The sequence below is a fragment of the Alligator sinensis genome, unplaced genomic scaffold (assembly GCF_000455745.1).
Source record: "Alligator sinensis unplaced genomic scaffold, ASM45574v1 scaffold360_3, whole genome shotgun sequence".
Lineage (NCBI taxonomy): Eukaryota > Metazoa > Chordata > Crocodylia > Alligatoridae > Alligator > Alligator sinensis.
The window spans coordinates 1,789,225-1,816,320 of NW_005841977.1; the positions used below are offsets into that span (position 1 = coordinate 1,789,225).

Consider the following 27,096-nt stretch of genomic DNA (forward strand, 5'->3'; position numbering starts at 1 on the left):
GCTATGTAATGTCAAGAATGTGCACAGATGGAGAGCTCTCCTGGGGTAGCTTCATGCAATAGGAGGCTATTATGACACTCATCAGTAGGTGGCAGGGACCAGATAACAACCTGTTTGCCTTTGGCAATCAGCTACATTTGGATAGATGTAGACAGATGAAACCAAACACAGCTCACATTGCACTGGATTGGGAAAAGTTACCCTCGTATGAGAGTTTACATCATTTATTCGTTCCTCTTTTTCACTGGTGTAGACTGATTGCACTGTTGTAAATGTGTCATCTGTTCAGGCCTTCAGTGTCACAATCTCCTACTCAAATAGCTATTCCCCTTTGAGAAGAGAAATACCCAGTACTGGTACAAGCACTTTGAAACAGAGATAAGCACATCAGCACTGGGGATAAATATTTCAGGAAACAATTGCAATTCTTACTGAAATAATAATTATACTGTTACTAAATATATCTATGGAAGAGGATTAATATGACACTTTTCTTCCTGCTCTGAATACCACTGGTAATCAATCTTTTATCCTACATCTTAAAAAAATGTAGAAAATACCCTAAAAATTAGAGTTTAATATTTAGAGTAAAGATCGTTCAAAGTTCACAACACTTTTTGTAAGGTTGATGTAGCTAGAAACTACAGAATAAGCCCATTAGGCATGCCATAGACAGACATTTACTACTGGGAACTGTCTTTATTGGTCTTCATCTGGAACAATCACAGACAAAATAGGATCTTCATCCACTTTCCCTTCACTTGTCTTCAAGGCCATATGGAGTTTAAGCCAAAAGAGTGGAATCTTTTCCTTCTCCTGGGGCCATGCAAGGTATGTTTTTTTCTTTATCAGCTTTCTCATCCTATGGTAGGGTGATAGATAACCAGCAGGAATGTCTTCCAGGAAAATCAGGACCAGGACATCCTCATGTTCATCAAAGAGGCGAAAGCTGGCTACCTGAATCTCCTTAGAGCACCATTCACTTTCAAGGTAGTGGCGGGTTATGACACAGATAGTTTTCCTGCTCCCATAGATACTATCCACAATGTTGTCCAGGATAGCTCTTCCTGGTTCAAAGTCCCGGTGGTGCAGACACAGCTTCCAGTGGTACTCATCTTCCAGCTTGGGAAGGAGGTCATTGATCACCCATTTCTCATCCTCTGTGTTGTAGGAGACAAATGCATCATAGTCGTATTTCTTATGCTGCCTTTTTCTTTTGTGCCTGTTGTCATAAATATAAGCAAGTAATAGATGGTAGGCATAAATCCCCTGCCACCTCCAGTGATAAAAGAGGCAGACAATCATCAGCAAAATAACTAGGGTTGAATTAGTTATAAACAAGATGAAGTCGAGATTAGCAGTGCAGGAGGAGAAATCAAAGGTCCACAGCTTGTCTCCTTTACTGCTGGGTGGGAAAGCACAAGTGTACTCATACAAATAGATCACCTGGGTTTTTAAGCTATTAAGGGACCAATTGAGGAATGCTTTGTTATTGCAAGAGCAGGTAAAAGGATTGTATCTGAGATCCAGGAAAGTAAGAAATGGCAAAGCTGCAATGTGGTTTGGTTTAATAACATCAAGCTCATTTGTAGCTACTCTGAGCACTGCCAGTTTAGAGAAGTTGGCATGAAGAACAAAATTGAGTGACTGGAGACCTATTTTATTGAGGTGTAATTCTGTCAGGTTTGCTACAGGCTGGAAAAGGTCCAGGTTAATAGGACTGATCGGATTGTTGCTCAAATCCAGTTCTTGGAGCCCAGGGGTGTAACTAAAAGTGTCTGGGTGCAAGGAGCTGATGTCCAAGTTGCCAGCATGGATTGACACTATTGATTCCAGACCTTGCAAGAAGTTAGATGGGAAATTCTGAAGCCCTAGATGACGTTGGCTGTTCAGAGTAAGTTTCTTTAAAGACTTCAGGAGAATGAAGGGAGGGTTGTCAAGTTTTCCAGCTGACTCATAAGAGATGTAATTGTTAAAAAGCTGAAGCTCTACTATTGAGCTTGCCCCTTCGAAAATGCCCTTCTGCAAAGTGTTCCCGGTGATCCTGTTGCTGCCAAGAAGCAATGTTTGCAGGCTGCTCAGCCCTTCAAAGGCTCCTGGTTCTATTGTGCTAATCTGGTTGTCCACCAGATTGAGAAACTGCAGGGAAGTCAGATTCCTAAAAGTGCCTTTCTTGATGGAGTTCATCTTATTTCTTCTGAGGTTTATTTTTTCCAGCTTCCATAAACTATCTGAGAGAGGCTGTGAGATTTCCAAAAGGATGTTCATTCCCAAATTTAACTCCAACAAATTATCCAAATCCTGAAATAATTCTGAATTGATTTTAGTGATCTGGTTTCCAGTTAGATTGAGAAACTGCAGATTCTTCAGACCAGCAAAGTCACTTGGGGTAATTTTCTGAATCTGGTTAAAGCTGAGATCCAAACTTTTTAGTGATGTTATATTTGAAGTCACAATAGGTACTTCACTGAACTTATTGTTTGCCAGGAACAAAAATTCTAAAGCATTCAGGAACTGAAAAGATGTAGACAGTATCACTTGTAACTTGTTGTGTGTCATATCCAAGTACTTCAGCTGAGTGCAGTTTTCAAAGACAGTTGCTCTAATGTTTTTTAATTTATTGCCTTGTAAATTCAGAGCTTTGACATGTTGCTGCCAAAGGCAGACCTCCTCTATAAGATTGTCAGAATCAGTCAAGTTCAAATCATTTAGGTGGATATCCTCTAGCAAAGAGCAGCTCAGCTTTTGGAAAACAGTTGATATGTCTCCTGGTGTCATAAATATTCCTCCTAAATATAAATTCTTTAGCCCTTTCAGGAGACATGGATCTTGTATAAGCCATGTAACATGGTTATGTTTGCCAGAGAAGGATAAGTCCAATGAAACAAGACTGTGCAAAGCATCAGTTGTAACATCAATGAAAGAGATCGGATTATGCGATGCATCCAGTTTGTGAAGCCTCATGGGCACATAAACAATATCTTTGGTTGTAAAATTTGTTATGTTGTTCTCGCTAATTTGCAGGATCTCCAAAGACTTCACCTTAAACATAGCATCCAAAGCTTTCACAAAATGTAACTTATTTGAAGTTAAATCAATTACCTTTAACTTTATCAGGTGGTCAAAAGTCGACAGCTCAATCCTGTCAATGTTGTTTTTCCTGAGTAGCAAGACAGTAAGATTCACTAATCCATCAAATGTAGAGCTGGAAAGACTCCTCAGCTGGTTTGAAGTGAAGTTCAGGAATTCCAGGCTGCCTGTGTGAATGAACGTGCCTTCTTCAATGACATTTATTTGGTTCTGAGAAACATTTAACATTTGCAACAGGCTCATGTTCTTGAAATCATTCTGCCTTAGGCGTGCAATCCTATTCTCACACAGGTCCAAGCTTTTTATGTTGCTAGGAAGATGAGCTGGGACTTGAGACAAGTTTCTCTGATAGCATAGCATTTTCATCCTTCTCCCCAAGTTTCCATGGACTAAGCAGTTCTCAAACGAGTATGGAGCTACTTGAAGATCTTGGCTGAAGAAAAGCAAGACAGGCAGAAGTCCCAACAAAAACATCTCTCAAACTCCTATGTGCTCCTTGTGTTGCTGTAGGAGAAAGACAAAAAAGGAACTAGTGACCTTGTGTAATCAGGATGAGTATTCAAAACAAGAAAAAAATGCTGGCATCGCGAGTTGTTACTGCTTAAACTTCGAGACTTTTGCTTTTAGAAGTGGAGTTAGTTAACTTAAGCCTGAAACATTAAAACATTTGATTGTCTGGTGAAGACTGAAATATCTCAGGTCAAATGTTCAAGTGAAGTGCAGTGGGCATGTGAGCACTGATTTGATTATGGTATTACATGTGAATCTCAGCTTTCATATTTTACATGAGTTTCTATTTCTCATACTGGGACACAACTGAAAAAATTGGGGGGGGGGGGTTGTTTAAAATTTGTGATTTTTAAACCTAGCTCACAGTCTTCCTGCTGTGGCCAATGCCTTGTCCTCTTCCAGAAACATATTTTTCAGCCCAGTTTCCAGGCCCCACAAGCCCAAACTCCCAAGGTAACCACTGTCTACTTTTCCCTCCTCAGCTAGCTCCCAGCCTGCTGTCTTCAGCTAGCACTAATGATTACAGAGCCCTTACCTGGCTAGATGTTGAACTAGGTAGAAACAGTGCCCTAGTAATGCACTGACTAGCCAGTTCTTTGCAGCGCTGTCAGTAGGTAGTATACAATGGAATACATGCTCATTGGGCATGGCAGGCACCCGAGGGGTAGCTGATACCACACAATGTCTCCATTTCTATGGCAATAGATCAAAAAAAGTTGTTTCAATATACCAGGTCACATTCACTGCAGCTGTAAATGAGTGCACTCCATTGACTTGCAGGTAGTTCCACCTAACATATTTGCAAAAGCCCAAAATCTGCCCCACTTTCTTCCCCATTCACTTTATTGTTGTTTTATTCATGACTCCATATACATCAGCAGGCATCTCTCGTTACCAGCACAGGAGGAAAAGATAGTTAGTGGGGAAAATATGCTGCTTTCTGGAGATGAGTCAATGCCTTATTTTATTGCACCATTCTGGTTGCCCTGAGCCACTGCTTACCCAGCATATTTTTATCTCCAAACAGGAAACAGTTCTTGAATGGTGGAGTCTGAAATGCATTTTCCATATTTGCTGCAGTTTAACAAAGAGAAAGAAGTCTGGGGCCTTTTGTTTTGAATGTCTGTGTGTTACTATAGAGGGAAACAAAAGCAGCAAATATGTAAGCAGTTTGTATTCCATACGCAATGGTTCCCTGCAAGTCACAACCAGCTGCTTGTTTCTTCTATGGCCAACAGGAGGATATTATACCATACTGGGCTGCTCTGAAGATCCCTGTTGGTAGGTTAGCAAAAACCACACATGCCCCCATACACCATTGTCATGAAGATATGTGGCCTAGTCTGAGCTGGGCACTTGCCTGTCCCCTTTGAAAACATGTGGATGGATAGAATCCTACAGCACGTCCTCAGTCAGAGCAATCAATGCCTCTCAGCAACAGGACTGATTCCCTGTTCTTCTCCATTGAACTGAGTTTTTCATGCTGTATGAGAGCCAGTGCTTACTAAAATCAAAAGAACACAGGCTGAAAGATGCTTTTTGATTAAGGTTGAGTTTTTCTTCCTCAAAAGTTGTAGCAAGCCTCAGTTCATTAGTGATTATAAAGGGCTGTGGGTGGAAAGAGCTAGATAAGGGGAAAGGGTTATTATTGTGTGTGATGGTTGCCACACAGTCAGGTAAATATAACCATCAAATCAATCTCACTCTTGATGTGCAGAGCCCTGTCTCCTTGTGAACAGCAGTCACAATGCACAAAGCCCTCTTCATAGTTCTAGCATCTAAGTGAGTGGATTAAAGGGATGTGAGCTGCCTTGCTTTGATGTTTTTCAAACCAAGATTTTTTAAGGGTTCCTTTATAGTTGTATTTCCAATGAGTTTTTGTGCTGAACAGTCCCTGTCTGCAGATTTTGCTAGCAAGGTTGACAGCTGCAATGACAATTTGGTGATGTGGACACTTCTCCACTAGTTACTGAACTGAGGCCAACAGTTTCCACTGTGATCAAGGGCAACTGAGAAAATGCTGGATACCTTTTCTCTATTGTTTTTGTATCTGACCCCGCTGCTGCAGAGCAGAAAGCTCTCTTTTTTTTTAGTTTCTTTCTGTAATTATCCTATTTCCTTTGTTGCTACGTGTAGCCACCATGCTGATCGACTCATGATAGATAAAAATGCCAGTATCGGGACATTATGGCTATAATTGTCCAGTTTCTGATCCAAAGCCCAGTAAGGAGTTTGGAATAGATTAAATCAATATATAATCTTGAGATGTGATGACTCCTGTACCAGTCCTCCCAAACCAACTGTCTGCTCTGCTCTCTTGAGATCTCTGTGCATTTTAGTTCCTTCTAAATTCAGAAGATTTCTAGAATTCCTAGCAAATTAAATGAATTCAATTGCTGAGTAGTCTTCCTCCACAGCAAACCACCTGTATCTTGTATACCAATGGAAGGAACAAAAGCACACAGAATTGCTCAGCATCTTCTTCACTGAAACAAGTGATTAACATTACTCTAAAGGGATTCTCACTAGCACAGGATGGTTGCCTGCCATGGAGGAAGAACGGAAAAGCTCAGGAGTCAAAAAAGAAGTAAACACTTGGCATTCATTGGTCTAGAAGGATACACCTGGAAGCAGCTCCTGACATTGCTCTTGACTTGTCAGGTTTCCATCTTCCTTTTGCCTGATGTTGAACTGGCTAAAATGTTGGACTGTGCATTTCCAGGAGTGTACATAATGCATGCAGAGCAAGAGTTCCCTTGCGAAGAGAACTGAATGCAATGTAGGGACACTGACATTTAAAAGTCTAATTTCCACAGGGTCACTTCCTCAACTTGGGACAAATACTGAATACAAGCTGAGCATCTCTCTTAAACAGCTGAGTTGAGGTGCACCTTACATGTAACATGTGGATTCAGAATGTCTCTGAATAGCATTACTGGTGCTTCTCCAAGGTGATTTCAGATGGAAGGTTGTGCCCTTTGATTTGTAAAGGTGGTTTTCCCAAAAGTCAGAGAGGACACTTCACTAATGCCAAACAATTTCAGAGAGTTAAATGCACTTTTTGATTTATTTGTTCAGTGCTTTGAGTATATTACTTTGTGTAAGTGCTGTTAATTACAATTTTAAAATATTATAGTTAATTCTGAAAGCGTTGTTCTCAGAATGACATTTCCCCTATGTCCCTCTTGTGCTCCTCCCAAATAGCATTAAGAAAGATAGGGCTGGATCTTGACTTGGGGTAAATCAGCTTCATTCCATTGCAACTAATGGTGCTACATCTGTTTATATAATCTGATAATCTGGTATATAGTATGAAGTCACTGGCAAGGGCTATGGCTCCTCTCTGTGTAGTCAGTGTGAGTTTCACCTGAATGGAACCAGTATAGAACTGGATATTTGTGTTTTCATATTTTGAATTCAAATTTTCCTCCACTAGTGCATCTGAAAGAAAATGATATGCTTAGATTTTCATGGGTGTGTTTCACTCATGGCTATAAACAGATACAAGGCATTGCCCTATCAGAGACTCCTGCTCCTTTCCTGGTGTAAGCTGATAAAGCAATCATATAGTACCCAGATACTAAGACAAATACCTGGAGGTGCAGGATTGGTAACATACTAATAATAAAAACATCCTAGCCAAAGAATGTGCACACAAGCCCTTAATTTATTCTATGCTTAAGAACAGTTTTGCAAGCAGCTGCTAATTCTCCAGTACATAATGAAATTCATGTTAATGGTGACTAGTTTGTACGATATCTGCCTTTGTGAGATGGTCTCTGTGCTTGAAAAGGGAACAGGAAATAGCAGAGAGAGCAACTCCCTTCTGTTATGGATAAAGCATATTTCAAGGAAAGTAATCAACCAGTACTTTAAACAATGGCAAAATGGAACAGATCTGCCAGGTCACCTTGAGGCACATCCAAGTTCTACAAAGTCTATTGGAGTTTTACTACTGAGTGCAGTCAAAGCAGGACTGGACCCCCCAGTGAGAAATGACCTAACTGCAGAAATTATGTAACCAAAAAAGCCGATGTTTTCCCTATATAAGAAGCCACACAAAGCGGAACGGTATGAAATGCTCATCAGGAAGACCTTACCGTTCCAAGGCCTGCTTTTTTCCAGGCCCTATCTCCAAATTATCTGACCTTCACCTCCCAATAACAGGTTAGTCAAGATGGTGGTGTTGAGAAAAATGTTGACCATCTTATACCACCTGCCAAGACTAATCCAGCTTCATTCAAATACATGGGCTGAATACCATACAAGATGTGGGGGAAAAAATAGCTCTCCTCTTTGGAATTCACAGAAAAAATGCTGATGTCATTTTCAAGTAGCACTTTATGCTGAAAAACAGCTTTTTGCTAGATCCTTCTGACCCATCACATACAAACACAAACCCTTAAATTGGCAATATGGCTAGAGATTCACTTTGGGAACCTCCTTATTTTAGTTATTGATAAGAATAGCTTGAAAGTAGGAGGCAGTTAAGAATTTCAGAGGATTTGCGTGCCTGGAGCATAGTGCCCCAAAGATTACTTACTGAAGTAACAGCAAACTGTTGTGACCTTCACATTAGCTACTGTGACCTTCACAATGGCATAACTGTGTGTCATCTCCCAGTTTCTATGAGGTCTCCCCACAAGTAATCAGCAGGCCAAATCCTAGGAGGTACTGAGCACTGGGAGTTCTCAATCTGTGTGTGCCCCACCAAACTGTGACTGCAAAAATGATGGGCTGTTCTTCATTAGTGCTGGGATGCCCACACAACACTGCAGTGGTGTGCTCCCCAAAACTGACCACAGGGCACTCCTTAAAAGGAAATGGAACATGTCAACCATACTCATTTTCATGTTCACTTTGCAATCCAGTGCAGTGAGAAGTCTGGCATGGTTCAGCCTCCCAATTGCAATGCATTTTAAAAGAGCCACAGAATTCTGCATAGACCCACAGTTTCACTCCTCCGAGCTCCATGCTGTGAATTCCAGGACAGGATTCAATGATCAACTTAGCTGCTGAAAACCTTCTGTTGAATGAAGGAATAAAGTTCACCTGCTCTGATGATTTGGCAGGATCACGCTCTTACCCATATGAGCATCAGAATGTTAGCCTTAGTTGTAGTATAGGGCAATTTGACTGAAGAAGTGAAGCTTCCTCCACATGGATTAATAATCTAGGTTCCTTTTGTAATGATATGGCCATCTCAGTTGGCGATGGCCATGTATAAATGCTATGGACAGAACGGATTACCAGAAAATGTTGCAGGCCGAGAAGAAAGTGATATCAGAGCCTGTGAAGCTTGCACGTTGACCGTGTATCCTATGCTTAGCTGTAGCCAGCATGAGTGTCTCCGTGCTGGGAGCCCTGACATGCCCTGGGAAGGATGTGTCCTGTATCTTGTTAAGAAATGTGGAACATATGAGAATTCATGGATCTGTTTTAATTTTTTGACTAGCAAGAAAGCCAAAGGATGACCCTTTTCAAGGCAGGTAACCTTTTTGCTTTCTGGCAACAGCTGATAAGTTTAGGGTAACTGCCAAAATGGAAAAACAACAACAACAAAAAATGTCTTGGAAAAAAACAGTCCATATTGCATCAGCATCAGTGAAAATGTTGACTGACCAGCTTGTGCCCCAACTGGTTTAGCAGCTTTGTTTTGATGTGCTCCTTTACCCAACCAAGGAGAGCAGAGTTCAGATCCTACAACGAAGGTGAAATCAGAGGCTGGTTTCAGGCAACTATCTTCAGAATAGCAGTCAGCTATGGACTGAGTGTTAAATTCATTTTGGTTCAGAAACATACTGTGCTGCTGAGCTGCCAGGATCAGAAGGATGCTGTAGAGGAGAGATACCAAAGGGGAGGAGCTCCACTAAAGTAAGTGTCTCTGCTTATCTACCCGCACCCTCGACCAGATCCATAAAGCAACTGCTCCGTAGTGTCACTCAGTGACTGATCATGCATGTTGGACTGCTTAGTGGTACCGTGGCAGAGATCCAAGGATGGTGTGGTATTACACAGTGGGTGTGTCATGCAAGGACGGGGTGGTAGAGTACAGGAGGGAATAGCTCTGTGACCCAATATGTTGAATATGTATAAGATGGATCCACAACTGCAGAGCAACACAAAACCAGGCTGAAAGAGGAAAATATAAATTAACATGCAGAGGGTCATGTATATCTTTAAAACTCTTCTTCCCAGCTGCCACTTTTTCTTGGCTGTAAAATCAGACAGGCCTATTAAATTTAATCTTGTTGATTAGAAATTTAAATTCAGGACAAAGTACTGAAAATGGACATCCTGATCATCTTTTCCTCCTAGTTATCTTATTTAGAATAAATGTTTAACCCCTAACAGTCCCCAGAATTTTGGAATTTACAGTAGTTTAGAGAAGTTATTGTCAGCCTATTGTGGGTACATTTACACAAGACATTTACTGTGGAGTTACCTAATTAGAACTGCAGTAAACATCTCTGCATCTACACATGCAGTGCCATTAGGATGGAGCAAACTAAATGATTAGGATGAAGCATGCTGACAGGGCTGGCTGGGGCATGAAGGTGCTTTAGTGTGGGGGCTGCCTGCCAACTAGCCCCACACTGGAGCACCCTCATGCCCCAGCCAGCCCCTCCGCAGCATGTTGAGCTGGGTTGGAGCAGCCCCGGGCTGGCAGGCTGACCTCTTGGGTGCCCTGCCAGCCAGGGCTGCTCCAACTTGGCTCAGCATGCTATGGTTCTGGGCACACATTCAAATGTGGCATCTGGGAGCAACAAACTTTGGCACAATATGTGCCAGAGTTTATTGCTGTACATTAATTGTGCATGTAGATGTGGCCATGACAGGGATTTGCCTGGCAAGGGGTTCCCAGGCCATTTGTGTATTGTGTGGGTATTATCTTCTGTTGCCTCCACAGCCAAAGTGAGACAGTGATGATCCCCAGTAAGACTGGGCATTTGCCCTTCTCTGCTGAATGTACTTGCATAATGAGAAGGACTTTCCTCTTTATGGGTTTGATAATGCTGGCAACTGAGCTTATCACTGTCAAACAATGTAAAATAGCGCCCTTAGTGCGCAAAGCAGGGAGCTGCAGCTAATTTTGTTTCTGTGGAATGTGTGGGGGAGGCATTGACAGCATTTGCACACCCATGTTCATTTCCATTCGTCCTCATGGAGTCATGGGAAACAGCAGTAATAGCTCATGTGGGAAATGGTGCTAGGAGAGAGGTGTTTCCCTGTGTTGTTTTCTGCATCAAGAAAAATGATGGCTTGGGACCACCTGACTAAGCAGCAGCTATGTAGAAAAGGACCTGGGGGTTACAGTGGACAGTAAGCTGGATATGAGTCAGCAGTGTGTCCTTGTTGCCAAGAAGGCTAACTGCATACTGGGTTGCATTAATAGGGATGTTGCTGGAAGATCAGGGAAAATGATTCTTCTCCTCTATTCTACACTGATGAGGCCACATCTGGAGTATTGTGCCCAGTTTTGTGCTCCCCACTACGGAAAGGATGTGAACAAGTTGAAGAGAGTCCAGTGGAGGGCAGTGAAAATGTTTAGGAGGCTGGGGCACATGACTTCTGAGGAGAGGCTGAGGGAACTGGTTTTATTTAGTCTGCAGAAGAGAAGGTGGAGGGGAGATTTGATAGCAGCCTTCAACTACCTGAAGGGGGTTCCAGAGATGATGGAGCTGAACTGTTCTCAGTGGTGGCAGATGACATAACAAGAAGCAACGGTCTCAAGTTGCAGCAAAGGAAGTTTAAACTGGATATTAGGAAAAATTCTCTCACTAGGCAGGTGGCGAGGCACTGGAATGGGTTACCTTGAGAAGTGATGGAATCTCTACCCTTGGAGGTTTTTAAGGCCCGCTTGACAAAGTTGTGGCTGGGGTGATCTAGTTGTGGCTGGTCCTGTTTTGAGCAGGAAGTTGGACTAAATGACCTCCTGAAGTCCCTTTCAACCCTAATTTTCTATGATTCAATGAAAAAGCTCACAAAGCTGACCACAGATTGTCAGTCCAAACAAAGGAACTATGCCTCAAGGCAAAGAGACAGAAGGGACACTGGAGAAGTTGAGGAAAAGGCCCCTACAGCATATAGGCAAGAAGGGAAACATAAACCATTGCAGTAAGCCATAATGAAATCAGATGGGTTTCTGGCCCTGACATCACGGGCTTAAGACATGACATTTCTTCATCCCTCTTGCTGTTGAGACTCATTTTACATCACTATTATTTATGTTATGAGAACAGAGGAGAGAGGCAACACCAGGAAAGCCAAAAAAGAAGGAAGAGGAGTGAGGAAAGTGTCTCTAGTGGGTTATGGAATAGAGAAAATCCCACACAATTTACTGATTCGTTTTGATGCACTGGCTGGGGGAGTAGTTAGCTGATTGCACGATTTCACAATGATTACACACTTAATTTATACAACACAATTTTATTTTAAAACTCTTTGCTACGTATATAACACTGCTTAGCTTTAAGAAACACCACAAACATTAAAAACACAATAATTACATATATCAGAAACAATGCTCCGAATGCACTTCCTTCCCAAACAATGCTATAAGAATTAGTGTTACAAAAACAACTACAATTACAACTAAAAGTTAAATTTGAATCAATACTGTTATTTTTCATAATATACTTACAATCCTAGAATTCCGAGAAGCCAAATACCAAAATATGGTTTCATTCCTCAGTAGTACGATTTAATGGGTTGGCCTCAGTAGTACGGTTCAGGCTTGATTAGGTGATCAATCTAATCCGACCTTATACTTGCGATTCTTCCTTCGTTGTTCTGCAAGTGAAGTCACCTCCAAATTGGGACAGTAAGTTACAGGTTTTTATTGAGTGAGCTGCCGTCATTGGGCTCCTCCTACTCAGTTTATCATACCTCCCAAATTTGGGCTCGGATCTTACTCAACAGAAATTACCTTTGTTGAGCATTTTAAATTATTCTTGGGGAGACTTCCATATCACTGTAAATACTCTTTTCTTAGCAATTTGGTTAAAAGGCCTTAGGCTTTGATGTCTCGGAATTTAGGACATTTGTTTTCTTTGTAAAAAACTTCTAAAGATACAATTTAAATTAAGACTTTAAGTGAAGTCAGGACATTTCGCACGTAGCTCCAAAACAATGAGCTAGATAAGGAGATAAATCCTATCTTCTTCCTGAAACTGGCTAATGGGCAATCTTTACAAACATTCAAACTATTTCATTCAATATGACAGAAAGATCAGGCCCTGTGGGTGCTGTGACACATGTTGCTCCTGCCCTGCTCTGGCTCCTTGGGTATCCTCCCTTTCTTCCCACCTGCCACACCTGGATGGAATTATGTGATTATGAAAAGGGAGGCTGTCCCTTGTCTATAATCAGTCAGTGGATCCCTCCTGAACTCAGCTGATCTCTGTCCTACCCCTCAGACATTAGGTGTGGCTCTCCTGGCCCATCTGTGCTCTGGTGCACCAGTTGCCTTAAGGGCTATTTGTGGCCTCCTTTCACCCATGCCTCACAGATATTACCAATTATCACTTAAGTGGGGCACGTTCCGCCCCCCCCCATACAAGTTCAGGCCTCCTCATATTTCCATGCCTTTGCTGGGACCTGGGCCTTCCCAGCTTCTGCCCCTTTTCTCTAGCTGGGTTCCTTATCCTAGGCCCATTGCACCAGGCCTCATTTATGGACACCAGCCCCTATCTCACTCTTCACAGGCTTCCAGCCCCTGGCCCTGGGCCTCTTGCCATTGTTCTGCCTCGCTCGGGCTCTGGCCTCAGCCCTGGTTTCACTCATCTCAGGCTCTGGGCTCCTGGCCCTGGTTTCACCCCTCTCGGGCTCTGGCCCTAGTCCTCCCAACTTTAGGCCACTGCTGTCACCTTTCCTGTCTCAGACTTCAACCCTCTTGGCTTCTGCCTGCCTATGTTTTGTGTCCCTGACCCTGGCAGGGCTCAAGACCTCACTGTGCCTCTCAGGAATCCCCTGTGGCCTCCTCATTTAGCCACACCTGGCCCATTGGTATAACTTGAACACAAAAGGCAAACAACCACTTAAGAAAACCTTCCCTCCCTGCTTGGGGTTTGTGACAGAGTGGGCCCCGAAGAAGGGTCTGCCTGGTGCTGCTATGAGGCAGAGCCCAAGGCTAGCAGCAGAGGTTTGGCACAGAGGAGCCCCGCAAAGATAGGGCTCCAGACAGACTTATCTGCAGGGTTGCAGCAGACGGACAGAGAGCTGTGAACTCCCCCATGGCAGCGTTTTGTAAGCACTTGTGTCATCCGGCTGGGCGGTTGCCCAGCGGATGACGTAAAAGGGTTGCGATGGGCCTGAAAGTTTAAAGAAAAGACGGACCCGGCAGAAGGTGGGGAGAGCTGGACATGGAGATGCTGGAAGGAGTCTGGTAGGCCAGTGTTTATCCCTGGGAAGTGGCCCCAGGGGGAAAAGCCGGGGCGAAGAAGGGACAGGGAGCCCTAGCTGAGCCAGGGAATCAAGGGGTCTGTAGAGAAGACCCTGAATATGAAGGGAGGCAGGCTCAGTATGCCAGACCAGCCTGTCTGGAGGTAAGGCCAGAAGGAATCATTAGGACTAGGAGGACTTGGGGTGCAGCCTCAGACCAAGAGGCATTGGATGCCTAAAAGTGGTTGAGCGTGAGAAAACGGGCAACCCAGTTTGTCCTTAGGGATACTTATTATTTTGGGATGATTACTTGTTTTGATTGTTTCCTAGGCTGGGCTCCTGACAGGTGATATCCTGCTGATAATATTCAAGCAGTAGAATCCTGACATCACTAATCAAGAGAACCACAAGTACCTGGCAACAGTGCGGCTGGTGTGTGGATGGGGTGTAGGGGAGGCAGAGCCCCAGATCACCGGGACCTCACACCATGATTAACCCCATGGGACACCCCAGATTACATAATTGATTCGTCCTTGTCCTCATTATAACAACTAAGGTGTGGCAGGAGAGCAGGAGGTGTCCCTCCCATGGAAAGGTAGACCCTTCACAGAGGTCTATCTCCGTGACAGGGTTAAACAAATATTTGTCAGCCATCCTCCTACAGGGTTCTCTCCTTGCTGCCTCCAGAGGGTTTAGTACCTGCCAGGGTCTCTCAGGCAGCTCCTCCCTGCTGAGAGCTCCCTCCTCTGTAGAATACCAGTCCCCTCTTCTTCCTCTCTCCCGGTGCTGGCTTTTAAGCTCCTCCAAACATGGCTCCTCTTGGGTCAGGTGACTCTCTCCAGTCCCAGCACAGCCATCCCACTTTAACTGTAATGGACAGCTTATGGCTGCTACTCTGGTTGCCATAGCTGTGCCCTTGCTGCTCAAGTAGGACTCTTGCCCGCCATCCTATGGCTGGGCAGTTAGCCTACAATAGGTGCTCTTAGCCTGTGGGTTCCTGGCTGCCTACTTCCCTGCAGCCATCCCATAATGAGCTGTTTTCTCCCACCTGTGGACCTCCCTGCTTCTCTGTTAAAGTAATGGGAGCCCCTGGCTCCCTTTACATGTCCTCCCTTCTTTTTAAAACTTATTCAGAGAGGGTCAGTTCTTTGTGGCCTTTTAATTTTTTCCCCTAACACTACTGACTCATTTTACCGGTCTTAAATTCCCATTGTCACACAGTTACTGGCTCCCATGAGCTCCTCCTGTCTAGTTCAGGACCAGCCTCCCATCTGTACCCTCTATAACAAGTACAGTCCTTTATTTCTTCCCATATGCTGTTCCCCCTATTTCTGGGTCTCTCCTCTCTCAGTGATAGGCTCCCACTGGATGCATACCCTACTGCAAAATTCCAAAAGTCCCAGGGCAGTTTTGGCACCCCATAGATCTCTGTTTGTCAGTTTCTGTAAGAAACTCTCTTTCTGTCCAGCTTTACTCTCATACGTCTGCCAGACAATAACTGGCCATCAAACATTGTCCTTGCTGAGTGGCTTCACTGGGATGTTTGATGCTAACTGTTTCCATGCCTCAGTTTTTCCCCTTCTTGTTCTTTCAAATCTTGGCATACCTTACAGTTCCTATGATTGCTCACAAACATGGTGGACCTGAGGCTGTCAGCCCTCCAATTTGGCTCACCCTTGGGCAAGATATTCAGAAATGTTCCCACAAGTGGTTCAGGGCATCTCTGGTAGGGGTTCACCCTGCGTCCCTTCACTGGCTCGCTCAGTTGCCCTTTAAACAACAGCTACTTTGAGCCACATTGGAGATTATTAACCAGCAGTCTTTTACTTCTCCAAGTCTTCTTTTCTGTAACCATCCCCACATACTTTTTACCTTTCATGCTGTTGTTGTTACCTTCCTGGGCTGCGGTTGTAGATGTTATCACCATCATCTCATCTGGTCCCAGCTCCTGTTCCAGTAGAGTCTGAGGAAGGCCATTCCCAGTGTCTGGTTTCTTTTCTGTCATTCTTGGGGACTTTCCTGTCCCTGCTTCTAGTTTTCATGTATTACCAGGCCTGATGGATGTTCTGTCTACAGTCTCCTTTGGTAGTTCCTGCTCTGATCTACTTGTCCCCATAATGACCTTCAGGACCTCGTCTGTACCCTGAAGCTCCCCCACACCTGTACGTGCCAGCAAGGTTTGCTCCCCTCTTTCTCTACCTCTAGGATATTTTCCTCTCAAACAGCCTCTTAGCCCCTGTCCTGGGAGCACTATCCTTCTTTTCACCCTTAGCAGGATACCTCCCCAAATCAGAGGCTCATTGTTATTAGTCCATGGGTAACTACATGCCCACTGCCCATAAACCCCACCAGAAAGACAGCCACCCCATGCCATTTCACATGGCATACCTGGTCTTCCTTGGGTTGGCCTGTCCACTTTCTAGTGGGCCTCACTTCTCCCATGATCTGGGTCCTTACTCTTTGATTTCAGCTTGGACTTTCTTTGTGCTCAAATAAATGGACCTCGTTCCTCCTTTGGGACCTTTGTTGTCTTCCTTGGAGTTTCTTTCCCATGTCCCAACCTTACATCTCTCATTTTGGGTGTCTTAGCATGTCGTTTGTGGCAAACACTGTCATTGCTCCTTCTTCTTCTGACCACCATTCTCACTGAGGCTGCAACTGTGTGGCTTCTATGACACTCATGTCCCCATTAGTTACCTCCAGAAGTACTACTCTTGTAGCCAGACCCCCTTGGTGGGCAACCTTCACCACAGTCTTTTTGGCTTTCTGCAACCTTCCTTTTAGGTGTGGTTTTGTTGAAGATCTTCTTTCTTCAGGTCCTGTCTTGGGTCTTGGACTTCTACCTGCTCAGTGTCCCTCCTGCCTCCCTTAGGAGGACTCTGTGTCTCTTCCTGCAGTTGTGGAGCCATGGCTGACCTCACCTTGGCCCCTTCCAACTCTGCCTCTAACTGCAGGATTTGGCTTCTCAAGGCCACCACCTCCATCTCTTTTTGCTTGTGATGGTGGTGTTCAGCATCTGCCTGCTCTAATACTGTATGTCTCTCCTGAGAGGCCTCATGCTGGCTGGCGAGTTTTGCCAGGTCTCTACTCAGTCCTTCTGTCTTTTGATTAACTGCAGCATCTAGCTCAGGAGCAGGCAATTATTTTGGGCGGAGGGCCACTTACCCAGTTTTGGCAAGCTATTGAGGGCCACATGGGTAGCCCCGCCCCCAGTCACCATCTTGGGACCAGTATCTCAGGGTCAGCACCAGTGGGGCCCAGAGCAGGGTACAGGTTGGCAGAGGTCTGTGGAGGCAGGCTGGGCTGCAACAGCAGGGAGAGGGGGGATCTGGCCTGGCTCCATAGAGCCTCTACTGGCCGGGATCCCTGTACTCCTGCCGCCCTGCTCTGGGCCCTGCCGGCACTGGCCCCAGGACACTGGTGTGGGCCCCATGCATCTGCTCACTCCCAGTGACACCAGCCCCATGGTACAGGCTGGGGGCAGTGTGCAGCCCTGACCCCCTGCTCCATGGCAGGGAATGAGCTGGTACTGAGAGCGGGGAAAAAGCAGCCCCTCCTCCGCTCTGTGGCCGGCACTCCTTGCTGCAGCTGATTGCAGCCTGCAAGGAGGAGATGTCCTAAGCAGGCACAGGCAGCCCCACACAGGCTGCAAGTGGCTGCTGCAGCATGGGGTGCTGGCCATGGGGCGGGGGAGGGGCCACTTTTCCCCGTGCTCCTTCCCTGCCCTTACCCACCCCGCTTACCTGAGTTTCTGGCGTGGTGCAGCCACATGGTCGCAGGCCAGAAGCCCCTGCTGGGGCTTCCAGCTGGTGGAGGCGGGGCCGGGCAGGCCCTGCTGTTGTGGCTACCCCTGGGTCATACTCCCCCTGGTTCCTGTCATTTTTGACAGGAACCTAAGACAGATGAACATTAATTTTCTAAATTTTTTACGGACCCCCTGGGCCAGATAGAATGGCCTCATGGGCCGGATCTGGCTCGCGGGCCGTATTTTGCCCAACCCTGATCTAGCTCCTCCAACGTTAGATCAAGACATTCTCTCTCTTGTTTGTGCCTCCCCATCAGCTGGTTGATCTTAGCCCTGCACCTCTGGAGCTCAAGGTCCAATTATCTGTTCAGGTTTTGAACCTCCTTAGTTGACTGGACTTCTGTTTTTGCTGTCTTCAGCTCTTCCTGGGATTCAGATAAAAGTTGCCTCAATACCTCGACTTGCTTTGTGTAGTCCTGCCATTCTGAACTGGCAGTCTCCAAGTGCTGCTTCATCTGTGCTTCTAGAAGAGTGATATATTTCTTTAGTCAGTCTGCGTTTTGCAGCTCTACTCTCAACTTCTCCACAACCACTTCAGAGATTGCACTTAGACTTGGAACTTTTCAAGTTCCTCTTCAGATACTGTTAGTATTGCTTTCCACACCTGCTCCTCCTCTTCCATATTCTTCAGTCGGGCCTAGAGCATTCCTCCTGTCTCAGCAAGAGTAGTTCTGTATTGTTCACATTGTGCTTGTAATCGAGTTTCTTCTGCCTCTGCTAACTTAAGTGCCAAATCATGTAATTCTGTCTCTGCCATCTGCCATCTGCTGCTTCAGCATTTCCAGTGTCTTCCCCTTAAACACTTCTGCAGACACTTGTAAGCCTGCTGTGAGGAGACAGCGACCTCTGGGAAAACAGAAAGCAATGTCTGTTGTCTGAGGGCACTTGTACAGTTGATGATCGGCACCATGTACACATGACAAAAATTTCCTTTGTGTGGCTTAACAGTGTCACACATTAAACGTGCACAAGGTTTGGGGGATTCAAATGAGTTTGCAATATTGCAAACTAAACCACATCCCGCATAGTTTAGTTTGCAACGTTGCTACTTGTAATGCTGCAGCCTTTAATCTGACAGCTTGTACCCCCCACCCCACCCCGCGCGGCCACAGGAGAGGTGGGAAGGCTCTGCCAAAAGAAAGGATTGGGACCCTCACTGCTTCTCCCTTCAGCAGGTGCCTGGTGGCCACAGGTGCCTGCTGAAGGCAGAAGTGGTGAGGAGCCCAATCCTTTTTTTTTCATGGAGCCTGTCTGCCTCTCCTGCAGCTGGGAGATGGGCTGCCAGTGGGCCAAGTGGCCCCTGAGCTGCAGGGAGCCCCGGTACTTTGGCAGGAGGTGGCAGGAGGGAGGCTGGGTGTGTTGGTAGCTGGAGAAGGTGGCAAGAACAGTGCATGGGGTGCTGGAAGCCCGGGTGGGCTCAGGGAAGCTCAGGCTTAGCAGTCTTCTAGCACCCCATGCACCATCCCCACCACCTTCTCCAGCCACCAGCACACTCAGCCACCCTTCTGCCACCTCCCCATACTACCCCAGGGGCAAGACAGCTCATTCCTGGCTGGCCCCAGGCAGTGGGAAGGCATCAGGGACAGTGCATGGGGCACTGGAAGCCCCAGCGGGCTCAGGGAAGAGTTGGATCTGGCTAGGTGCTGCCTCAGAGCTGGGGCAGCACCCGGCCCACTAGCAGCCTGACCAGACAGGCCTGGGAGGCGCCACTGCAATGGAGGGAAGGACCAGGGATCCCCCACAGCTCAGGGACTGCTCGGCCTGCTGGCAGCTTGCCTCTTGGCAGCAGGCAGGCTCTGCCGGAAAAAAAAAGAAAAGGATCAGGCCTCTCACCATAACAGTGACAGAAACCTTTAAATTGAAATGGTGGTTTTCAATTAAAAACTCACTGTTTCAATTTTGGGGCATAGAATAAAACCCTGAAGACTAAATCCTCATCATGTGTACAAGCACCCTGAGACCCTGAATTGCTCCAAGCAGCTGATCTGGTTCTTCCTTTGCTTTGGCAGCAAGAAGCAGTTTTTCTTCACAGGCTCTCTCAGCTGCAGCCAACATTTCCATTGCTTTCTGGTTCTGCTCTCAAACATGGCCTAGTTTAAGTTGGCATAGTTAAGTCGCCTTATTTTAAGTCACTTTATTTTAAATTGGCTTAGTATGTGCGTGTACATAAAGGTCCTTGCTTTCTGTTTTCAGTTGTTCAACTATCTCTTTTAGTTCCATGGCTTCCTTCTTGAACAAGGAGACTAGGTCAACTTTTTCCTAGAGTCTTAACTGAAGCTGGCTCACTTTTGCTCAATCAGCTGTCTCCCTTGCCAGGCCTGCTTCCAGGAGGGCTTCCCTGGATTTGATTATTTCCATGAGCTATGCACTTGCAGCACTGGCCTCCAGCAGTTTTGTTTTCAGTCCATCATGCTCTTCAGATTTACATTTTTCCTCTGTTTCAGAGGAGAGCAGCTTGTCTTGAAGGTCAGCAAGGCTCTACTGCTGCTCTTTTGCCTTTTTTGTGCCAGTCAGTAGGCTCTTGTAGCTGATCTGGATTTTGTATAGCTCTTTAACCAGGGTTTGGGTTTCATAGGTTCATAGTTGTTCGGGTCGAAAGGGACCTCAATAGATCATCAAGTCTGACCCCCTGACCTGGGAAAGAGCGCTGGGGTCATATGACCCCAGCCAGGTATTTGTCCAGTCTCTTCTTAAAGACCCCCAAGGTAAGGGAGAGCACTACCTCCCTTGGAAGCCATTACAGATTCTGGCAACCCTTACCGTAAAGGTCTTCCTGATGTCCAACCTAAATCTGCTCTCTGTCTGTTTGTGACCATTGTTCCTGGTTATTCCAAAGGGTGCCCTGGTAAACAGAGCATCTCCAATTTCTTGCTCCCCCCCAAGCCCCTGATGAATTTGTATACAGCCACAAGATCCTCTCACAGCCTTCTCTTGTGGAGACTGAAGAGATGCAGGGCCCTCAGTCTCTCTTCTTAGGGCCTTACCTACAGGCCCTTAACCATATGAGTGACCCTTCTCTGGATCTTCTCAAGGTTGTCCATATCCTTCTTGAAGTGTGACACCCAGAACTGGACATAGTACTCCAACTGTGGCCTGAACAATGCCGCATAGAGGGGAAATATCACCTACCTGGACCTGTTCATGATGCACCTGCTAATGCATGATAGATGCTAGCTTTACTGATTACTTCATCACATTGATGGCTCATATTCATCTTCGAGTCAACTATGACTCTGAGATCCCTTTCTGCTGCTGTGCTGTTGAGAAGATTATCCCCTAGCCCAGGGGCAGGCAAAATATGGCCCGTGGGCTGGATCTGGCCCACCAGGCCATTCTATCTGGCCCGCAGAGCCCCTAAAAAAAATTTAGTAAATTAATATTTATTTGCCCCAGCTCCCTGTTAAAGCTGGCTGGAGCCAGGGGCAGTAGGACCCAGAGAGAGCCCTCAGCAGGCTTGCAGGATTAAGCAGCTCAGCCCTGCCCACCCCCAGCCAGTTCCCTGCTTTCCTGTCCCAGCCCTGCTCCAGCACCACATGGCTGTGGCTCCTGGCTGCACCCCCAGACTGCGGAGCATGGGAACGCACTGGTAGGGGTATGTACATGTGCATGCGTTCGTGCGTGTGGGCAGGCACAGAGCAGAGTATGTGCGTGTCTGAGGGCATGGGGCAGAGTGTGTGTGTGAGTGCTCAAACAGCCATGCCAGTGGCTCTGCAATGACACTGGCCAATTTCTTCAGCACTCTTGGATGAATATCATCCAGGCCTTCTGGGTTAAACACATTCAGCCCCTCCAAGTGGCCCTTTACTAGGTCGATACTGACAGTTGGTGGGCTGGTGTTCCTCCTGTGCTTGTCTATAATGCAATTGGGAGATTTGTCTTGATCCATGTTTTAGTGCGCTCTCGCCATAGTTTTTTTGTGGCATCTTCTAGCTGCAAGTACTTCCTCTGCCAAGTTTTCACTTCCTCATAGAACTTTTTCTTTTACTCCTGGGAACTCATAGATTCATAGAAGCTAGGGTCGGAAGGAACCTCAACAGATCATTGAGTCCAACCCCCTGCCTAGGCAGGAAAGAGCGCTGGGGTCAGATGACCCCGACCAGATGCCTATCCAGCCTTCTCTTAAAGACCCCCAAGGTAGGGGAGAGCACCACCTCCCTTGGAAGCCCGTTCCAAATTTTGGCCACCCTTACCGTGAAGCAGTTTTTCCTGATATCTAGCCTAAATCTGCTCTCTGTCAGTTTGTGACCATTGTTCCCTGTTATCCCAAGAGGCGCCCTGGTGAACAGAGCATCTCCAATCCCCTGCTGCGTCACGCTAATGAATTTGTAGGTGGCCACAAGATCACCTCTCAGCCTTCTCTTGTGGAGGCTGAAGAGGTCCAGGTCCCTCAGTCTCTCCTCGTAGGGCTTGTCCTGTAAGCCCCTAACCATACGAGTGGCCCTCCTCTGGACCCTCTCGAGTCTATCAACATCCTTCTTGAAGTATGGTGCCCAAAACTGGACGCAGTACTCCAACTGTGGTCTGACCAATGCCACATAGACGGGAAGTATCACCTCCTTGGATCTATTTGTCATGCACCTGCTGATGCATGAAGACCACCTGCACCCCCGTCTTCCTAAGCCCGGTCCCCAGAGCCCTGTAGTCACTCATGATATGGTCTGGACTATTCCTGGCCATATCATTTGTTCCCACATGAATGAGGACCACGGGATAGTTGTCAGAGGGCCGGATGAGGCCAGGAATTCTCACTGTGACATCCCTGATCCTGGCTCCAGGCAAGCAGCAGAGCTCATGCACCATGGGATCCGGATGACAGATGGGTCCCTCTGTTCGTCTGAGCAAGGAGTTGCCCACAACAATGATGTCATGTCTCTTCTCCTACTTACCTGGCCGGCCCTCAGCTCACTCGATAATGGCGGCAGGCCCCTCCAGTGCACTTTGCCCCACTGCACACTCCTCCAGTGCAACCAGGGCCTCACATTTGTTGCCCAACTGCACTGGGGAGCTGTCTGTGCGGCGAGAGGTCTGGCCCCTGAGACGACTGTCCTCCACTCACCAGCATCTGTTTCAGGGCATTCCCTCGCAGCTTCTCCACCAGCAGTCTTGTCCTGCAGAAAATGAAAGTAGCCATCAATCTTGTTTTCAATTACCCTTATCCCCTGCAGCCTGCTCACCTCTGCCTGGAGTTCCTTCACCTGGCCCTCCAGGGCCTCAATCTGAGCACGTGTGGGACAGGCAAGAGAACCCCCAGCCCCCACGTTACCCCCAAATCTGAGAGGTCCCACCAACTAACCCCCGCAGACAGGGTCCAGGACACTGCCAATCCATTCAAGGGGCCTGTCTGCATGGAGGTTTCACAGGAGCTCCAGGTCAGAGGCAGCAGCAGGGCAGGGTCCCTGGCTGCACTCTGTGTCACGACCCCCATAGTAGCCCCGCTCCTTGTTCACTTACCTGAAGTCTATGTCAGAAGCTCCCATGTATTCCTACACAGTGTGTACTCCTGCCTGCAAATTGCTCCCCTGTTGGCAATCCCTGTTCACTGGCTGCCTGGTCACCTGGGGAATCTCCTTTTATACCCTTCTGGGCCTGGGCTGATTCAGGCCCAGGCAGCAATCATGCAGCAGTCAGCAATCCTATAGCAATCAACAGGCACTCAGCACTCACTCCCAGCTTCTCAGAGCCCACATCCACCAAACAAACAGACAGACAGCTAAACCAAAGGTACAGGCAGCTGGATCACTTACTTTTCCTGGGCAGGATCTAGTGCCAGGCCTGGCTTCTTTTCTCCTTCCTCCCTCTTCTTGCCTCCAGAAGCTGCCTGCAAACTGATCTCCTATTGGCAGTCCCTGTTCTCTGGCTTCCTGGTCATCTGTCTCTCTAGTGGTTTTTTGGTTGCTTTCTGTTCCTCCACTGGTTTGGAGTAGCTTGGAACCTCATCTGTCTTGGCCATGCCTTTCTTTGCAATTCAGGAAGCCATGGCAATAACCTCTGTCTGAAGCATTTGAGACTTTTCCTCATGTTTCTGACTATTCTCTGCCTCTGATGTAAGGAGCTGCTTCCAATCCTTATTTCTTTCAGCTTCTGCTGCAATCAATTGCCTTACTTCCTTGGTTTTTGCTTCCCTTTCTACAGACACTGTTTTAAAGAAGCCACTTCTGCTTCAGCCTGTTTGCATCTGCGCCTGTCTACCGCGACCTCCCACTGCAAACAGCTTGCTCACTCTGCAATCTCATCGGAGAACAGCTGTGGGTCTAGTATCTGGCATTTCAGTTCCTCTGTTGTGTCAGCCTTCACCGTGGTTCCCCCATTGCCCCTGTTATAGGCCCTCCTGTGTCGGCCTTTGCTGTGTGTTCCTAGTTCTCTTTATCTCTGCCTCACTGCTGGGTTAGAAGCTTTGCCTGTTCTCTACCTATTCCTACCCTTGCTTGGCTGAAGGGTCCTCTTTTCTCCACCAGGGAAACTGAGTCCCCCTGTACACGTAGCATTTCCCAGCCAATGCACCACTGTGACAGGATTGGGGTCCAGGAGTACCCTCCCTTGCCTCTCACCTGCCATGCCTTGATGGAATTATTTGATTATGAAAAGGGAGGCTGCCCCAGGGTCTCAGAGTGAGCCCTTGTCTATAATCAATCAGTGGGTCCCTCCTGAACCCAGTTGATGTCTGCCCTGCCCCTAAGGCATTAGGCGGAGACCTCCCAGCTCACCTGTGCTGTAGCGCACCAGTTGCCTTGAGGGCTATTCGTGGCCTCCTTCCGCCCCTACAGCCATGCTCATGTCTTGCATATTTTACCGATTATCACTTCAGTGGGGCACCTTGCCGCCCAGTACAAGGTCAGACCTCCTTGGGCCTTTGTTGGGTACTTCATTTTCCCAGCTTCCACCCCTTTTCTCTAACTGGGCTCCTTAGCCTAGGCCCACTACACCAGGCCTCACTTATGGGCTCCAGCTCCTGTCTTAGCCCTTCTGGGCCTTGGGCCTCTGGCCCTGGTTTCACTCCTCTCAGGGTCTGGGCCTTAGCCCTGGTTTAGACCCTCTTGAGCTCTGGGCCTAGCCCTCCTGGCTTTAGGCCACTGCTATCACCTTTTCTGTCTCAGGCTTTAACCCTCCTGGCTTCTGCTTGACTGTGTTTTAAGCCCCTACCTCTGGCAGGGCTCAAGACCTCTCTGTGATTCTCAGGCACTCCCTGTCACCCCTTTTATCTACACCTGGCCCATTGGTATAACCTAAACACAAAAGGCAAGCAACTGCTTAACAAAACCTTCCCTCGCTACTTGGGGTTAAACAAATATTTGGCCAGACATCCTCCTCTGGGGCTCTCTCCTTGCTGCCTTCATAGTGTTTAGCCTGGGTCTCTCAAGCAGCTCCACCCTGCAGAGAGCTCCATCCCCTGTAGCACACCAGCCCTCTCTTCTTCATCTCTCCAGGTGCTGGCTTTTAAGTTCCTTTGTACACAGCTCCTCTTGGGTCAGGTGACTCTCTCCAGCTGCGGCACAGCCATCCCATATTGATTCTAATGGGCAGCTTACAGCTGCTACTCTGGCTGCCATAGCAGTGCCCTTGCTGCTCCAGCAGGACTTTCCCCTACCATCCTATGGCTGGGCAGCTAGCCCGCAATAAGGCTAAGTACAGACAGTCAAAAAGCCTGAGGCTGAATTGATTCAGTCTTTGCAGGTTAGTCTAAGTTGTATAGATTGAACTAATATGCAAGTGACCAGACATTCACTTTTGATTCTGGAAATGCAGCCACATGCCTGCAGTGGCTCAGGCCAGAAGCCAGGGGTACTAGAACAAAAAAGTTTGGGCAAGGGTAGCCCATCCACCTTGAGAGGCAGGGTTTGCAGTGCAGGTGCAAATCATCCTGGGATGCTGAGGGGCTGAATTAACTTGAATCTGGAGGGGATCTGGGACAAAAGCTCAATAAGCCAATTTAACCTAAATCCATTAAGTTGGATACTATATTCATCCGGGTTTATCTTAAACCAGTTTTGGCCATTTTAAAAGTAGTTTATGTGGACTGAACTTCTGTTGTATTACAGATGTGAACTAGTTTCCAATGACTTATTCCAGTTTATGTGTAATTTCTATCCCTAGTCTAGATGTTCCAAGCCTATGGCTCCCTGGCTGCTTCCTGTCCATAATGAACAGTCTTCTCTCCACCTGTGGACCTCCCTCTGGCTGCTTCTCCCTCAAAGTAATGGGATCCCCTGGCTCCCTGTTACAAGGAGGCAAGGATGAAGAGGAAAAACTAAACTGAGTGTAAACAAGGAGAAACACTGCCCTTTCATTGGATGGAGAGTCCCTTCTCATTCTATGACAGGATGGAAATAGGGTCTCCAGAGAACCTGATTCAAGCAGGGAAACCTGGCAGGGTGAATTCACTTATCCAAGCGAAGGGAAAGGGAACTGGGAAGTAGTCAGGTAGGGTTAACAGCAGCTGTCTCTGCACTGGGAACAACTAACCAATGTTTTAACTGAGCTTTATGCTCTTTTTCAAAGCATGAAGGGGAGGAGGGTTGGGAGAGAAATCACACACTGAGATGAGCTCAAATTGAGTAGGCTGTACTCAAATTAGAGGGGAGATTGTCTAGATTATTGCAAAGTTATGTTCTGCTGCATTTAAGTCTGATCACCAAAGAGACCATTATCCTGTATAAAAAGGGAATGTGTCAGAGCAGACAAGCCTGATACAAGTTTGCAGCCCACACATAAACCCCTCAGAACTAACAAGCTGACATCTAATGCATTTTATTTGGAACACATCCTCTCCACTAATTTGCACTATCTGCTCCCTCTCTTCTCTCCTGTCACTGACACTGTGGCCTAATAGAAATTACACATTAATGACCAGCTTAATTCACTTCAATGGAGTTACAACAATTTTACACCTTCTGAAGATCAGACCCTCAGTCATAGGCATGTAAGAATTCAGAGCCACAATTTTCAAACAGTTTAGGCATACAAATGTGCATGAAGTTGTGTGCACATAATGGGTACTGCTACCACACACACACACGCGCGCACACACACACACACACACACACACACACACGTCCGAGCAACCCCACAGATGAGATAAATTAAGGGGATATGATCATATACCTAAGGGCATATTATGAAGCAAGTGAAATTACCATCTCCTTCACAATATTCCCTAGGAGTCAGTCATATTGATGAAAAATGACAGAAACTTTTGATAGATCAAAACAGTAAAATGTGTGGGGTAGTATAAGTATTCTCCACAGCAGTGGCTGAAACACAAAAACACAGAATGACTGCTTAACCCCAAATCATTCTCAGCAGTTTGTCAC

The 27,096-nt window shown here is 46.6% G+C and overlaps 1 protein-coding gene and 1 pseudogene across 7 annotated transcripts in view; both read right to left on the reverse strand.

Moving 5' to 3' along the window:
* Positions 1–557: 557 nt before the first annotated feature.
* Positions 558–27,096, reverse strand: part of LOC102378124 (toll-like receptor 13) — a 33,440-nt gene continuing 6,901 nt past the window's right edge. For 2 of the 7 annotated variants that reach the window (XM_025200868.1, XM_025200872.1), the window contains exons 2-3: positions 22,845–22,896; positions 558–3,594 (exon numbers count right to left, since the gene is read on the reverse strand). In XM_025200868.1, the coding sequence (XP_025056653.1) occupies positions 700–3,564 (2,865 nt within the window). In that variant the 5' untranslated portion in view covers positions 3,565–3,594; positions 22,845–22,896 and the 3' untranslated portion in view covers positions 558–699. Of the gene's footprint in view, positions 3,595–4,135; positions 4,270–4,602; positions 4,774–22,674; positions 22,897–23,532; positions 23,651–27,096 lie in introns of those variants that run through there. The other 5 variants (XM_025200869.1, XM_025200870.1, XM_025200871.1 and 2 more) reach the window with 4 other exon arrangements.
* On the reverse strand, positions 17,830–23,265 carry LOC112549848 (annotated as a pseudogene).